This window comes from Mustela nivalis (assembly GCF_964662115.1).
Source record: "Mustela nivalis genome assembly, chromosome: 6".
Taxonomy (NCBI): domain Eukaryota; kingdom Metazoa; phylum Chordata; class Mammalia; order Carnivora; family Mustelidae; genus Mustela; species Mustela nivalis.
Window position 1 is genome coordinate 150,985,868 of NC_139025.1, and position 16,423 is coordinate 151,002,290.

A 16,423-nucleotide genomic window follows, 5' to 3' on the forward strand; every position below is an offset into this window, starting at 1 on the left:
GCCCTACAGCCAAGCGAGATCCTGAGCAAGGGGGACCGCCCTGCTGGAGAGCAGGCCCAGGGAGTAGAAGCGCTCTGCTTGTCCTCCTCTTGGGGCTCCCATGTCCCATACCCTGGGGCTTGTCCCCAGCGGCTGCCTCCTTCCACAGCCCACCGCTCCCCCAAGGAGGCCCTAGAATTCCGTGGGAGACAGCGTTGGGTCCACCTGGAGGGAAGCAGGTCATCATCTGGTCCTAATCCCCGCCCCCACCCCGGATGCAGTCCCAGGGTCCTAGGAAGAGCGGCATCACCACGCTGGAGACCAGGCCTGGTTTGCATAGTCTGCACGTTTAATCACTTTAAAACCTCTAACATTATCTCGTGTCCATTAAATAGAACCAACAATGCTGGGCCTGTTTAAATTACAAGAAAAAAAAAAATCACTGGGCACCAACCCAGTATCTTACAAAATCAGCCAGGCTGGCCACAAGGGTAGGGGGTTGGGAAGGAGGGGACACCCCTGGGCAGGTGGCTGGGTGCCAGCAAGGGCTAGGGGAGAGAGAAAGAAAAGAGGGCTCCGGATGGGAGGGGACTGATTGTCCTAATGGGAGGGGTGCGAAAGGCACGTCAGAAGAGGGGGACTTAAGGGGGCAGAACAGGTCAGTGCTTTCTCCACAAGGGCACAGTGTTGGAGGGGGCTCAGTGCCACTGCCTGCCCACCCCTGGCACTTGGAGAACCAGTGACCCATGAGCCCTTGGCACGATGAGCCCCATCTGAGACACAGATGATAGCCTGCCCCTCCCCCTACAATCCCCTTTCCTAGGGCCCACCTGGCTTGCCCGCCTGCCTCTTTGGGACTTGGGGCTCAACTCGTCCTCACTCCTCAGCAACATGCTGCAGCCCCCCCACACCTCAGGGCCAGGGTAGCCGGGGGAACAGCAGAGTGGACAGTGGGTGTGGGAAGGTGGGTGGTCCAGCTGCTACCCCCATTAAAAATACAAAAAAAAAAAAAATCAGCATCTAAAGTGAAATAATCACAAAGTGAAAATATATCCTCAAACAGCCCCTGAGATCCCCACAGGGGAAAGCAGCATCGGGTGGGAGGCGGGAGAGGCCGGCCGGGCCACCGTCCCTCCCCACCACCCACCCAGGGGCTCCGGGACTGTGAGTGCCAACAGCCCAGGCAGCCCCGGGCTCAGAAAACAGGGACTTGGGCCCTGGCAGGAGGGGAGGGGGCCCGAGAAGGTAGGGTGGTCAGGACACCAGCACGGGGCTCGGTCGGGCCAGCCACACTTGGCGGGCAGCCAGCTGTGGTGGAGGTGGGCAAAGGGACACACACACGCGGGCGCACCCTGGAAGCACCTGCCTTGCCTTGGTCCCTTCCTTTGATCACCACTTCCTCGAGAGGCTCACCAGACTCGGGGGACAGGGTTGGGGATACAAAAGCCCTTGGAGAGGTGGCCTCCTCCTTCAAATACCCCCTAGGCCAGCCTCCCTGCTGCCTGGATGGGGACCATTATTGCTTCAGAGGAACAGGGAAGGGACAAGAGCCACAGCTCGGTCAGGAATCCCGGAAGAGACGCAGGGGATTCCGGCTGGGGCCTGGACCTTGGAAAGCTGTCCTAACGGTTCCACTCCTTTCTCCACGCAGAAGGGGTGCTGGAGGTGGGGTGAGGCCCTCCCCTGCTCCCCAGCTGGTCCTGGGGCCCCACCTCAGGCAGCCAGGGGGCCCGAAGGTAGGGGTGGGAAGCAGTCTCTGCCCCTTGCCTCCCAGCTGGGGTCCAAACCCAGTCCCAAGATAAAAAAATACTTTGGTGAATTAAAAAGTGCCCAAGGAGGGGATGGGCTGGAAGGGGCAGGCAGTAGGCGCTCATCAAAGGGCGCTCTGGTCTTTGATAAAGGCGGTCCTCTCGCCCCGGCCCTCGTCCTCTTCTGAGTCCGACGGGCACTCTTCCTGCCAGGCTTCGGGGGGCAGCCCCTTGTAGGAGATGAGGCCGCGGTCCATGGTGTACACCTTCACCCCCCGGAAGCTGAAGCCGGAGCGCAGCTGCAGGACCAGGAAGACGGTGACAAAGACCAGCACGATGAAGGCGCAGCTGAGGCCGGCCACCACCTCGGGCAGGTGTGAGGGCAGCAGCCCTGCCCGCGGCCGCGGCTCCGCCTCCACCTCTGTGGGCAGCCTCTGGGGCGGCGGCCGCTGCTGGGGCGACTCGCGGCTGCTCTGGCTCTGTCGGGAGCACGTCTGCTCCACGGGGTCCAGCGAGGCATGGCTGGGGCAGCTGAGGCAGTCTGTGGGGGCCAGCCCCTGGCAGGTGGCACACGAGCTGTGGCAGGGGGTACACACGCTGGCCCGGATGGTCTCCACATCGTTCTCGGTGCTATAGTGCGTATCGAGGACTTGGGGCGTGAAGCCTGGTGGGCAGTGCTGGACACAGGTCTTCTGGTGCAGGGAGAAGCCTTCCTCGCACACTGCCGGCAGAGGAGGGGACATGGGTGTCAGCTAAGCAGGCAAGGCGGCCCTGAGCAGCCTCCAGCCCCAAAACCACGGTCATCCCGAGCTCTCTTCAAACCCCTTTTCCTCCTAGCACTGGGCTGCAAGACAGGTTCCCTCCGTGCCCACCCCCTCGAACCTCAGGCCCCGAAACCCCGAAACAGCCACCACCACTGACCCACGCAGGCCTGGCTGGTCGTGAGGGTCTTGCAGCCGCTGCTCTCGGGAGGTGTGTGCGGTCCCTCGGGGGCTGTGCCATACAGCACAAGGGTGAACTTGGTCAGCGTCCCTATTCCAGGGTGGGAGAGGAGGCGAGAGTTAGGGAGCACTGGCACTGCCCCCGGAATCCCAGGCCCCCCCAGCTCCCTTCTGTGTCCCCCCGCGGTCCTCACACATCCCCAGTACCATAGTTGTTGGCTTCGCTGGTGTTTTCAATCTCCAGGACCCACTCGCCAGAGGGGTCCTCGTCCCAGGAGTGGGTTGTCATGAAGGCCCAGTCGTTAAACCCATCTGCAGAGTAGTCATGTGGCCTGGGGGAGAAGGGTGCCCGTGGCTGTTGGAGGCCTCTGGGGGACCCCCGCGAGCAGCCAGGGGACACCAAGGCCACAACACGTGGACTATACACCCTCCCCCAGTGCAGCACCAGCCCCACTAGGCTGAAAATGCCTATAGCTGTTGTTTCCCAGTAGGCCAGGTGTTCTCAACCAGAAAATTCTGGAAACGTGCAAAGTCTGGACACGGGAAGGCACACTACTGGCACATAATGAGTAGAAGCCAGGGATTCCTTTGATGTGGGACAGTCCCTAGGACCAAACCGTCCCTCCTCAAGTGCCAACAGCACCTCCACTAAGAAGAACATGGTGGCCACTAAGACTCTGTGACAAGTCCAGGAGGGTGTGAGTACGCGAACGGACGTGTGCGAGTATGAGGGGCAGGGCAAGCTGGGCAGGGGAGAGGGCAGGCACCTGGCGGCCAGCAGGGTGGAGCGGGTGCCCATGGGGCTGACCAGGTGGATGGCCAGGTCGCCACGGCGATTATAGGACAAGGTGAGGCGGGCCTGCGCATGTTCCAGCCGTGTGATGTGGCTGGGCTCCCCCAGGCAGGCGGTCACCGTCTTGCGCACCTCCAGCCGCTTTCCGATGTCCCTGTGCAGACAGTAGGGACAGTGTGCCAGCCTGGCCAGGAGGGTGGGGCCGCACCCCCAGCAAGCCTCAGGCCCCAGCCACCCCTCCCAGCCCAGGGCCGGGCCTCACTTGGGCTCAGTGAGGATGTCGATGATGCATTTCCTCTGGGGGGGCACCGTCGTCCAGTTCTGGGCCAGGGTCACCATAGCACCTGCGTCCAACAGCCCGTAGCCATACGAGTGGCTCACTGCGGGGCAGAGAAGGCGGGCTCAGCTGGGAGGCAGAGAGCCCCCCACGCCCAACCCCCGTGCTGGGCCACCCTGTCCTCACCTTTCCGGCCCACACCGTTGGTGGCCCAGTCATTAGCGTTGAGGTGGGCGGGCTTCGAGGTCTGTACCACCAGGTGCTGCATGTCCCGCCAGGTGAGGTTCTTACTGCAAAGGGGGCAGGGAGAGGTGGGGCTCAGCCTCTCTGGAGAGAGGCCAAGGGCGGTCCTGCAGGGGGCGCTGGTGGGGATGAGGTTGCTGCACCCTCCGACTTACTTGGCTTCCAGGGTGAGAGCAATGATGCCGGCTGCCAAGGGGGCAGAGGCCGAGGTGCCCGTGTGAGACTCCGTACACTTCTGCCGCAAGTCTGTGGTCACCTACCAGGAGAACGGGTGGAGGGACTAGAGAGGCCACCAGCCTGCCCCCTGCTCTGCCCACAGGCCCAGAGCACCCACGGAGGGCGGGGGAGCCAGGGCCAGGACACCTGGGGCCCAGCCGCGGCCTTGCTCACTTGCCATGAACAGGCCAATGCCTGGCCCTCCCCAGGTCTCCGTTTCCCATGGCTCGAGGGGCTGAGCTCCAGGCTGGAGACCATTCGAAGCCACGTACTTCCTTAGAGTCTCCACTTCTCGGGGGCGTCAAAGAGCCCCATGGCCCCATCCCTAGCCTCAGGGAGCCCCGGCTCCTGTTCCACCATTCCCTGGCCACACCTGGTCTGGAAAAGGGGCCCTGGGCGGAGCCCACAGGCAGCCCCCCGCCCCTGGGGCGGGACTCACGATCTGCTTCTCGTTCTGGTTGCCGCTGCTGTATGTGGTGGCCAGCGTGGACGAGCAGGCCTCGCTGTACCAGGGCACGTTGCCCAGCTGCGTGGCGCTGCTGATGGACAGCGTGTAGATGCTGTTGGTGTAGCCGTCACAGTTGCAGCTGTCGTGCTCCCGGCCCCCGTTCCCCGAGGCCCACACGAAGATGGAGCCCAGCCCCCCGCGGCCCTGTGGACAGAGTGGGCCGGGGTCACTCGCAGACGGGGCCCGGGGGAGGCCTGGTGGGAGGGCACTGCCAGGCACTGGGCCCCTCGTCGCACACGTCACCCTACTCCGCACCCCGTGAGACCCCTGCTGGGTTGGGCACTTGGGCAAGTCTGTCTGTCTATCTGGAACCACAGACCTAGGCTGTTGCCAAAGCGTCCAGACCCGGGACTGCAGGAGCTGGAAGTTTGAGGGTTTTCCCCTTGTTTTTCTCTGTTGCTATCTGTCTAGTGCATTAACGTTTTATTTTTATTTTTATTTTTTTAAAGATTTTTTATTTATTTATTTGACAGAGAGAGAGAGATCACAAGTAGGCAGAGAGGCAAGCAGAGAGAGGGGGGAGGCAGGCTCCCCGCTGAGCAGAGAGCCCGATGCGGGGCTCGATCCCAGGACCCTGAGATCATGACCTGAGCCGAAGGCAGCGGCTCAACCCACTGAGCCACCCAGACGCCCGCATTAACGTTTTAATAAACGAGCCTCGTATAAAATTCAGGTGTAATGCAAGCATCCACGAACAGGAAGAGGAGAACGGGGGACGCGAGCTAGGACAGCGAGCAGACAGCCCCGGCCTGGCCCGAGGAGGCTGTGTGGGGACCCCCACCGCACCTGGCTAACCCCCCGGAAGAAGGCCTCCTCGGCGAGGCGGGCAGGGCCATCCACGGTCTTGCCGTCGTCCTCGGGGCCCCAGCTAGCGCTGTAGATGTGGATGTGGTTGGGGTTCAGGCCCAGCGAGCGGGCCTCCACCGCGTCCGTCACCTCGCCGTCCAGCATGCGCACCCCTGGCCGCGGAGGGGGGTGAGGAGAGGGATGCTGCATGGGTCTAGCCGCCGGGGCACCCCCCCAAAGCACACCCAGCCCTGCACCCCGAGGACACACAGGGGAAGGCGGACGCTGGAGCTGGCCAAGAGCCGGAAGGGAGAAAGCGAACACACCCTGCCTTCAACCACACAGCCTGGCCTGGAACAAGCCTCTGCGCTCCCTGGGGTGCGCGGGGGCCAAGGCCGGCCCTGCAAGGACTCAGAGTGGGCGGCAGGGATTCAGGGAGGCTCCTGCTGAGAGGCCCTCACCCTGGCCTGCAGCATGGGCGGCTCAGCTCTGCGTGGTCCGGGAGCCTCTAAGGAACTGCCCCGTGGTGGGAATAGATGGGCACTGGCCAGATGGGACAAAAATCCCCAGCAGGGCCCTCCCCAGGACAGGGTGGCCACGGCCCACACCCACCTCCAATGCGGGCATTGTAGGCTACACCTACGCCACAGACACCGTTGTTGGCCACGGCAGCCACCTCGCCGGCACACCGTGTGCCATGCCTGCCGGGGACAAGAGCACAGCATTAGCAGGGGACAGAGTGTGGTGGAGTAGTCAGAGGGACGGGATAGGTCAGCGTAGCCCTCCAGCTGCGACCTCTGTGCCCTCCCATGCTCTCCGCTCCACGGCCACCCCTGCTCTGACCAGAACTGGAGCACGACTACAGAGACGTCAGCCTCCGAGGGAGCGGGTCTTAACCCGGGCTCAACCCCGCTCTCTCAGCGGAAGGGAGGAGACACCAGGCGGGGCCGGGGGGCCTGCCATAGCTCACCTGTTGTCATTCATCTGTGTGTACCGAGGCTGCGGGTCAGGATCCTGGTCATTGACATCGAAGCTGGCCCCAGGATCCTGGAGAGGACATGGCCATCGTCAGGAACAGTCTGACCAACTGACAGAACAGGACCGCCCCAAGACACCCCTCGCCGGGACCACGGCCTCCCTCCCCCCACCTCCTCACATAATTGCCTGCCAAGTCTGGGTGGTTCTTCTCGATGCCATCGTCCAGAATGGAGACCACAATGCCGTGACCCGTGTAGCCCTGAGCCCAGGCCTCCTTCACGTTCAGGTCCCGCTGGGTGACGCCAGACTGCTGAGAAACCCGCCCCAGCACCCCAGCACTTACAAGATGTGGTTGGCTGTGTGAGGTCAGGGGTACGCTGAAGAATCCCGTCACCACCCCCGAACCTCCTTCTCTACCCGCCCCTGCAGCCGCAGTGCCGTCCCGGCTGCCTGGGCTCCGTGGGAGGGTCAAGAACTCGGGAAGGGCGCCCCCCAGGCTTAGCAGGAAGGGGCAGCAAGAGAATGCTCGGCAGGGAGAACGAAGTAGGCCAGGAGGCCTCCATGTCAGCCTTAGCCTCCCGTGGGAGCCCTCAGTGGCCAGACGGGTGCCGCTGGGGAGGAGGACCCACGACCCAAGGAGGCCACGTACCAGGTACCACTGCTGGGGAAATTTGGGGTCCGTGGGCTCCTGGTACACATCCCGTTTGGTCCTTCGCTTGGCCACCTGCTGCTCCAGCCACTGCACCTGTGAGGGAGTGAGGGTGAGCAGGTGAGGGTGTGGGGGGTTGGGGGGGCGGTGGTTACTCAAGAGGCTCCAGAGGGAAGGGTGGCAGCCAGAGGGGCTGGGGGTGCACTCACTTGAGGCTCCCTCTGCAGCCGGCTGTGCCGCGGGTGGTGAGGCGACAGGGACCGCTTTGTCACCGCTCGATGCCAGAAGTGGTAATAGTCGCCGAAGATCTGCGACAGAGCAGGGAGGCTGAGCCGGGCTTTCCATCTGTCAGTCCCCGGGGAGGCAGCGGACGGGGGTGGACGACCGGCTGCAAGGGGAGGCTCACGACGCCAGGGGGTGGTGGGGCATCTGCTCCCGGCCTGGGACCGGCCAGGGGGTGCAGGGGACAGAGAGGGACCCACCCTCCCTGGCACAGTCTGGTCTCCCAAACAACCTAGGTTGGAAGCCAGAAGGCAGGACGAACCCCTGCTCCCATCCCCACCCACCCCTACCCCCGGCTGCCCAGAATGTGCCCCCACCCAGACGGTCCCGACAAGGTAAGCCCACAGTCCTGGGCCTAGGGCCCGAACCCCTGCCCTCACTGGCCCCACCCCCAGCAAGATCCTGAGCCAAGGCCAGAGGTGGTCTGCCCTGGTCCTACCTGGCCCAAGTTGAGGAAGCCATGCTTGTGCGCCAGGCGGTCAGCCACAGCAGGGCCTCCGGGAATGTGCACAGCCCAGGTGTTGGTGTAGACCTTCTGGGCGCGGGCGTCGGCGGCCAGCAGGACCAAGGCTCCTGCCGCTGCTACCACCCATAGCAACCAGGGCCTCAGCTCCATGGGGGGCACAGGTGGCCGGGACCCCGGAGCCCCCGTCTCCTTGGCCTGGTCACAGGGCCTCGGCTCCCGCGTGCCTGCTCACTGCCTGTGGCCCGGGGCTGACTGGCGGGGGCATGGGGCCGAGCGGGGCAGGGCTGTGAGGGGACGAGGGCTGCCAGCTCTGAGGGGAACAAGGGAAGAAGAGGGGGAGACGGTCAGTCCCTCCCCAGCCATGTGCTAAAGCTGCCTTCCAAGCCCCAGGGCTGCTGGATCTAGGCCTGAAAAGGCCTCCTGGGGAGACGGGTGAGAATCCAGCCCCCCAAGGTCAGCCGGCCAGCCAGATGGAACCCCCAAACACACACACACACACACACACACACACACACACACACACACGGGTCCTAAGCCTCTCTCCACATAAGAATACGGAAGTGGGATGAAGTATCAGGCTTGAGTCATCCAGAATCAGAAACAACAACAGAATAAATGTTCAGCACAATCAAAGTAAAAAAGAGATGGGTTATAAAGCAGTATGTACACATGACCCCATTTTGTTTTTAAGGAACTATTTATACATGTATATTTATATATAACCACAAAACAAAATCTGGAAGGACACATGCTGAAACGTTAACCAACGATTCCCTCAAGATGGTGACGATTACAAATAACTGTTATTTTCTTCTTTGTGTCCTTGCATGCTTTCCAAATTACCCAGGTATATTTGACAAAATGTCTTTTCAAAGTTTTTTAATGGGGGGTGTCCACCCAGCTTGCCAGGGGCTCCTGGCTCAGGAAAGCAGACACAGCCACAGGGAGTTACCTGCAAAGACCCACAGCCCCATGGGAAGAAACAGCGGGTGACCCTGGGAGGGATGGGGCTTGGGGGGCTGAGCACAGGGGATCCCACTGGCTTCACCTCCCTCTAGGGACAGACCCCAGGCCGGTGGCCATCATCAAAGTAGGGCCCAGACTCTTTCTAGCCTGTTTCCTGGGGAACACTGCCCCCCCACCGCCCTGCCCTGCCCAGGCCTGGGTGCAGGGCCCCCAGCGGCCCCCTTGTATTCCACGCCCACCAGCACCAGCCTTGCATCATCTGAGCCCAGGCAGCCAGAGCAAACACTGGCTGCTGAGCCAGGAGCGCCAAGGTGAGGCTCAATCAATAGTCTGCCTGTTGTTTCTTCTCCTTCAGCAAACAAGCAGCGGGACCTCTATGCCTGGGGCCACATAACTGTCCCCACACAGGGCCCCTGACTAGCCAGAACCCAAGCCCCTGGGGTGAGGAGCTGCTCGGGGAGGCCCCAGTAGGGCCGCTGGAGGTATCCTGTGTCAGTGCCAAGCTCATTGAGCAGAGAGCCTGCCCAAAGGGCCCCGGATGCCCCCACCACTCCCAGCCCCAAAGGAGGTTACTCTGCCAGGCAGCAAAAAGAAAGCTCCCCAGTTCGTCCCAGGCTGTGGGGCGCTGAACAGGCAGGCTCACCACTGGGAAACCTCACGCCTCCAGGGGCTCCCCTAGGCCACGACCAGCCTCACGGAAGGAGGGCCGCCCCTTCAGTCCCACCCTGCAGGCTGGGAGGGACTCAACACACAATTCCCAGGGTATTTTCAGTTTACACCAAAATAACCTGACAGCTGATGGCGGGAGGCATCCACAATACGGCTCCTCCTCGCCCTGTTACGGGGCAGAGTCCACGGGGCTCCAGGACAGGCCCGTGATGCCTTGGGCGTCCAACTTCCAGAAAGCTAGTCTTAGCAATAGCTGGGTGGCCAAACATAGGCCTTAGGCTGTGAAGAGACCCAAGCCTCTCACTTAATAGTGGATGTGGGACCCTTCGGGCAGAACCAGGTAGGAACCAGACAAGGCCTCTTCTGGCCACTGCAATAGCCACCTCTCGGGTCCAGATGGCAAGTAAACCTCCACCCGACCCGGCCCCGGACCACAGTGCTGTGAGCCCTGCCGAAGCTCCCAAATCAAGACGGGCCCATTGAGGCCCAGCTCAGGTTCCAGCACACTGTGAATGGAGCTGCAGCTGCTCGGCATTAAAGGTGATGAACCAACTATTTAATTACCCTGCAGCCCCCCCAAAAGAAAGCAGGCTTCCGACACAACCCAACAGTCCCCGGAGAAAGGGCCTGCCTTCCTCTGCCCAGCATCTCCAGCCGCGGGGAGCTGTGGCTATGGCTCCCACACAGCCCCCAAGCCCCCACACATCCCTACCTCAGCAACCTGGAGGGAGGGAAGATTTCTCACCCCCCTCCCTCCCCAAAGAGCAGGCACTGAGAACAATGAATGAATGGGCTGCTCCCCACCCCCATCCCAGACTCTGACTCACCCTCAGAGTCCCAGTTCAGCTCAAACCTCCCCTCCCCAAACCACCAGGCTTGCTTTTTTTCTAGCCTCCTGTGATGCCCCCTCACATGGGACTGGGCTCTAGGCTGTGGCCACGGAGAAAGCTGGAACTGCTCTTTCTGGCTGTGTTCCTGGGAAAAGCCATTTCTCCAGAGGTCCCGGGAACCTCTAACACAGAGAGCAGCTCTGAAGCGTTAAACTGAACCTACCCCCTGGGTGGGCTGCTGTTTCCCAGGCACTGAGGGTCTGGTGTGGACTAGATTCAGTCTTTCTAGCAGAGACACCAAGCCAGGTCACCAAACCTGAGAGGTGCCCCCGAAATTCTGATTTTCAGTCTCTGCTCAACTAATTTGCTGTGTGATCTCAAACAAGTTACTTCCTCTCTCTGGGCCTCAGTTTCCTTGGTGGTAAAAACTGCTAGATCTGAGATTTTCCAACTTTTTTTTAAAAGCCACATTACACACACACACACCCCTTTTAAAAAATCAAATCTTACATAGGAAACGACATAGGAAACGGTAAAATTTGGGCTGTTCCGGTTGAAACACGTCAAGCTTGGCTACTCTGCTGCGCTGTGTCCACACCTGGCCCGCAGCTGCTCAGCCCTCACCAGGCCACATCACCTGGGTTCCCCTCACACTTCCCAAGTCAAAAATAGGATTCCAACACCCTCCAGGGCAGAGGGTCTGCACCTCCCCTCCCCACCGGCGGGGCAAGCGGAAAGCAGGTACAAACCAGACAAGTGACTGCCGTCAGACCTGTCTGGCGAGCAGGCGGCCCCGCGGTCCAGCCACTCCACGGGGACAGAAGGGGCCTGGGTCAGGCCTCGGCGGGAGGCAGCCCCAGCGCCTACCCGAGCCCGCGGGACCCGCACCTGAGTCTCCGTCGCCCAGGTGTGCGGGCGGGGGCGAGGCCGGGCGGGGAATAATCCCCTCCGCCCCGCGCCCCGCCGTTCCTCCCCCTCCCCGGGGCGGCGGAGTAGGCGAGCCGGCGGCGGCCCCCGGCGGCCAGCGGGGAGGCGGGAGCACCCGGCGCCTCTGGAATTCTCTCCCCATCCCGCCCCCGGCCGGGGCCCCGCAGGCGCTTCCTGAGGTCAGAGGGCTCGCCCCGGCCCCAAGCGGAAAAGTACCGGCCCCGGTAGGGGCCGGGGACCGAGCCGGGCCCGGAGCGCTCAGGTGGGCTGCAGGGCGCCCTTCCTGCTCCCCGCGGCTCCACCCTCGGGCCGGCCCCCGAGCCCGTTCCGAACGCCGCGACGGGCAGCCGGGGCCTGGGGGCCCGGGTCAGGCCGGCCGCGACCCTCCCCCGCCGGGGCGCCGGGGCCGAGGAGCCCGCTCCCGGGGCACAGCGGCCCAGTCCGGCCGGCCCTCCCCGGGCCCGGCGCGCTGCCTCCCCGGGCCCCGCGCCCGCCTGCTTACCCGAGGGAGCCCGGGCGGGTAACTTTTCCAGGCGAGCGCCGCGGCGGCTCGGGCGCCCCTCGGCCGAGCGGAGAGCCCGGCGGCGGGGGGCCTGGGCTCGGCGCCGTCCCCGCGCCCAGCAGCAGCGTCACCGCGCGGAGGCGGGGAGGCGCGGCGGGCGGCCTCGGCCCGGCCCGCGACCAGGGGCAGGGCTCGGCCTGGGCTCCGGCTCCAGCGCGGGCGGGGGCAGCGGCCGGGCCCCGGCGGCGCTGCTTGTTTACTCCCGTCGCTGTCAGCGGCTGCGGCGGCCCGGGCTCCTCCTCCTCCGCCGCCGCGCCCCTCCCCCTCGCGGCGCCACCTCCGCGCTCCCGGCCCGCCGCCGCCGCCGCCGCAGCCGCCGCCGCTGGCCCGCCGCGCACGCCGCCCATGCCGCCCGCGCCCCGGCCGGCGTTCGGAGCCCGAGCCGCGCGGACCCAGAGCGCCGGGCCCCGAGCCCAGGCCCTGCGGCCTTCTGGGGCGCCCGCTTCCTCCGGCGCCCGGTAGGGGCAGGTAAAAAGTGGGGCTGGAGATCCCAAAGCCTTGGCGGCCGCCGGGCACGTCCCCACACCCCCACCTCCCGGGCCCACCTGCCCGCGCCCCCGCTCCCGGCTCTGCGCGCCCCTTGCTCCCGGGGCAGGCGGAGGCAGAGACCCGAACTCGGAACCCTTGGCTCGGGCTGCCAAGGGCTTGAGGAGGTACTCCGAGCTCAGTGTCGGTTGCATTGCGGGGGAGCCGGCCCTCTCTTTCCCGAACCCCCACGACTGTCCCATTCCTGAGCCAGAAATTTGGGCATGACCCAGTTAAGTGTCCCGGGGTGACCGACCTGGGGTAGCTTCCCCTGAGGTCGGACCTCAGCGAGCGGGGCACACCTTCCCAGGGCCTACAGTTAGAAGAGTCACGACTGTTTGCATCTATATAGACAGGTGGATAAGCTGAAAGAGCAGCCCACGCCTTTTCCTTTTTTTTTTTTTTTTTTTTAAAAAAGCACCAACCGCGGACCCGGCACGGGGACAGTCCCTTTAGGTTGCCTCCTTCTTAAATACATTATTTAATTCACATAATCCTTCCAAGCCGACATTATTAATCCCATTTTACAGATAAGGAAACTGAGGAGCACAAAGTTAAATAATTTGCCCAAGGCCCCCCACCTAAGAGGCCTCAGAGCTGGAGAGATCTGGGGTTTTGGCAGAACCTGATCCAAGCTACTTGCCGTATACCAACGGGCTCCTCTCCCTCCCTGGGTCCCTGCCCTAGAAAACGTCTGTGCTACTTGGCTGAGGCCACCACTGCTTGAGCTGAGAAAGAAAAGAGGGGAAATGTGGCCAAGAGCTCCCAGGGCTCGGTTATTCCAAGGTCGTAGAGCAGTCTCTGCCCATCCTTTCCTGCGCCCTGTGAGACTACCTTGTGCACAGTCCTATCCTTAGCGTCCTTAAACGGAGGCGGGGGGTGGGGGGGGTTGATGACAAAACCGGAACACCGCCCAGGGCTCACCAGGAGCCAGGAGCTATTCTCCGCTCTTTTCCACGTGTTAACTTATTTCTCCCTCCCCACAAACCCCGCCAGGTGGGTACAATACATTCTCCTTTGACACGTTTTATGTAGCACTGTTTACATTTTACAGAAGAGGAAACCGAGGCCCAGAGAGGTGAAGTATTCTCCCTAAGGTCACTAGGTGGCAAGTCAGCTGGTAAGCCCAGTTCAGAGCCCCGTGGCCCTATTTCACACCCCACCACCTTAGACAAGTTACTCCATTCTGAGAGCCTCCCCTGGCTCCTCAGTCAAGTGGAGATGGTCCTCATGGAATGCGACGAGGTACCACTGGGACACCCCTTCAGATGCTGCAGAAACTGGAAACTCTGGTTAGGATGCAGGGGTCCCGAAAGTCGGGCTGGGAGCTACGTCTGGTTTGTTCCCGCTTGGGGTGGGAACTTCCCTCATGAGAAGCTGAGACTCCTAGGGGCCACCCTGGGGTAGCCCCATTTGGGAGAACAATGCCTGTGCAGTCAGACTGAGGCAGGAAGTGAGTCATGGTTCTTCCTCAGTCTATGAGCAAGAGAACCCCATTGAGAGGAAATTGGGACAGGGCTAGCCCCACCTTAGGCTTGGAGTCCCCCACATGTCTTCTGGCCTAGACGTAAGGCCCGCGCAGAAAGAGAGCGAGACTGGCGGCCTCCAGGTGCCCCACCCTTCCCGGAGGCTGGCCCCGGGGGTGCCACCGTGGGTCTCAGGAGGGGGAGGGCTGTCTCAGAGGGCTGCCACCCCGGAGGGGCCGGCCTCTCCCATCCCGTCTTTGGCAGGAAGTGCGATTCCTTCAGCTGTGTGGCTCAGAGGTGCCTCATTTGTGGGGAGGAGGGAGAGGACCGAGTGAGTGAGCAGCTGTCCTTGCTTTGCCCAGACCATCTTTACCTCTGTCCCTCTCCCACTGGGGAGTTTCACGTACAATCAATCGGATTTTACAACAGGCCTCTTGGCAATACAACAGGCCTCTTGGCGGAAAATGAATATGGAAGCCAATCCCCTTGAGCCTCCCTCCGGAGAGAATCCCACCTGGCCACAGCTAGTGACAGTTCGAGGCATCTTCCTTTATCTCCCCCAAACAAGGCCTGGGGCCATGTATTGTTCTCTGGATCCCGCCCAAGCATTTCCCTGTGGCCTTAACTCCTGAGGGAGCGAAGCTGCCCCCTGAAGCCAGGTCCCCCCCTGACCGAGGGCCTTCAGAGCCCAGGGCTCTCCGGAGCGGGTTATCAGTTTTACACAGGGCGGGCAAGATGGTAGCAGCACGTGACAGAAGCCCCGAGCAGGAAGGCCTGGGAGGGGCCGGTAAGAGCGGGGCCTGCTGGGTAAGGCCTGAGGGATGAAGGGGCTGTGAAAGGGGGTTCCCACCTTCCCAGCAAGGCTCAGGGAGGAAGGCTGCAGCCAGCCAGGCTTCTCTTGACCTTCAAATTGGGGGGCAAGGCTCCTGAGGGCAACCACCGTCCTGTGGCTCCGTCCACCCGGGTGCTCCCATGTCCCCTGAGTGCTCCGGGGGGGTCCATTTCTCCCCAAATCTCCTCCCCGCTTTCGGGCACCTCAGAGCCCTCCACGGCAGCGCCCACACCTGGTTTTAATCAAACCCGTCCGTGCATGCACAGAAGGGCCTCTGACAAAATCTAACGGGTACGCTCTCTGAGAGGGTGGGATTTGGAGAGCTTTTTAAGGTTTTCTTCCTTTTTGCTTACCTGCGTTTTCTGGAATGTCTACAGTAACTTTTCTAATAAAATAATTAAACCTTGAAGTCATGCAAAATTGAATAAAGCACGCCCATACTTCACCAGCTAGCGCCTGAACACCCGGGGTCCATCCTGAGCGCCTCGCCGCCCGCTGGGGGCTACAGCCAGGCTCCTCCTATCTGGTCTCAGGGCAGGGCCTAGCCAGTTCTGGCTAAACCACTTTGGGAAAACCTCCTTTATATGACAGTCAAACAGGGTGTCTGTGGGTGTGGGGAGGAGCCAGAAATGATTGGGTGCTGACATCTGGTCACGCTGGGACAGGATCGCAGCATTGCCAGCTCTCCTCATTTTACCAGTTATTGGGGTGGGTCTGTGCTCACCTTTGCCTTATGGCTCTGCCACGTCCCCAAGTCACTTACCGGTTTAATGGCTTCCCTCTGCCCACTTTGTGTCTTCTTCCTTGTCCTCAGTGCCCAGCCAGTGTTACCCATAGCTGGGCACCTGACAGGTGCTTTGGGTGCAGTCTCGCCTGGCAGGCATTCATTGAGCACCTGCTGTATGCGGGAGCCCTAAGCGCAGAGTCCCTTAGAGCTTGTCCTCAGGAAGCCAGCGACCGCCTCTGCTGGGGTTGGAAGGACCTGCCTGTGAGGACACCAGTGTCCCTGGAAATCTGCACCCTCCCACGGCCTCACAGCTCCAACAAACCCCCGCCCTTCCTTCTCCCTCTTGATCCAGAAAAGTAAGACAGTCCATTTTCATCTTTTTTTTTTTTAAGATTTTATTTATTTATTTGACAGATAGAGATCACAAGTAGGCAGAGAGGCAGGCAGAGAGAGAGAGAGGAGGAAGCAGGCTCCCCGCTGAGCAGAGAGCCCGATGCGGGACTCGATCCCAGGACCCTGAGATCATGACCTGAGCCGAAGGCAGCGGCTTAACCCACTGAGCCACCCAGGCGCCCATCTTTTTTTTTTTTTTTTTTTTGAAAGATTTTATTTATTTGACGGAGAGAGAGAGCACAAGCAGGAAGAGCCGGAGAGGGAGAAGCAGGCTCCCCAGTGAGCAAGGAGCGCCATGCAGGGCTCGATCCCAGGACCCTGGGATCATGACTCAAGCCGAATGCCTGGTGCTTCACCAACTGAGCCACCTAGGTGCTCCGAAAACAGTCCATGTTCATGACTCTTGTTGAGTTTTCCAATCAGTTTCTCAGGATCCAGAACAAGGTTTCTCAGCATCAGCACTATTGACCCCTCGGGCCACTGGATCATTCTTTTTTTTGTGGAGACTGTCCTGTGTATTGTAGGATATTTAGCACTATCGCTGGTCTCTAATCACTTCATCCCAGGGGCACCACCACCCGACTGTGACAACCATTAAAAAAAAATCCCCCAGACATTGCCTAATATCCCCTGGGGGTGGCGGCCAGAGTCGCACCCAGC

At 61.7% G+C, this 16,423-nt stretch overlaps 1 protein-coding gene across 7 annotated transcripts; it reads right to left on the minus strand.

Moving 5' to 3' along the window:
* Positions 1-306: 306 nt before the first annotated feature.
* FURIN (furin, paired basic amino acid cleaving enzyme) lies at positions 307-15,249 on the minus strand. Of its 7 annotated transcripts, none has more exons than XM_082736131.1 (16): positions 14,997-15,249; positions 7,840-8,176; positions 7,328-7,426; positions 7,119-7,214; positions 6,648-6,776; positions 6,462-6,538; positions 6,104-6,192; positions 5,492-5,664; positions 4,637-4,849; positions 4,137-4,237; positions 3,925-4,028; positions 3,724-3,841; positions 3,436-3,615; positions 2,876-3,000; positions 2,649-2,759; positions 307-2,448 (listed from the first exon to the last, which is right to left on the minus strand). In XM_082736131.1, exons 2-16 carry the CDS (start codon positions 8,014-8,016, stop codon positions 1,853-1,855), a joined length of 2,388 nt encoding a protein of 795 aa, XP_082592257.1. In that variant the 5' UTR covers positions 8,017-8,176; positions 14,997-15,249; the 3' UTR covers positions 307-1,852. The 7 variants fall into 7 exon arrangements, with proteins under 7 accessions (XP_082592257.1, XP_082592254.1, XP_082592256.1 ...); XM_082736128.1 differs by having other exon boundaries at positions 6,648-6,779; positions 14,997-15,200; XM_082736130.1 differs by lacking the exon at positions 14,997-15,249 and adding an exon at positions 12,602-12,707.
* Positions 15,250-16,423: the final 1,174 nt, after the last annotated feature.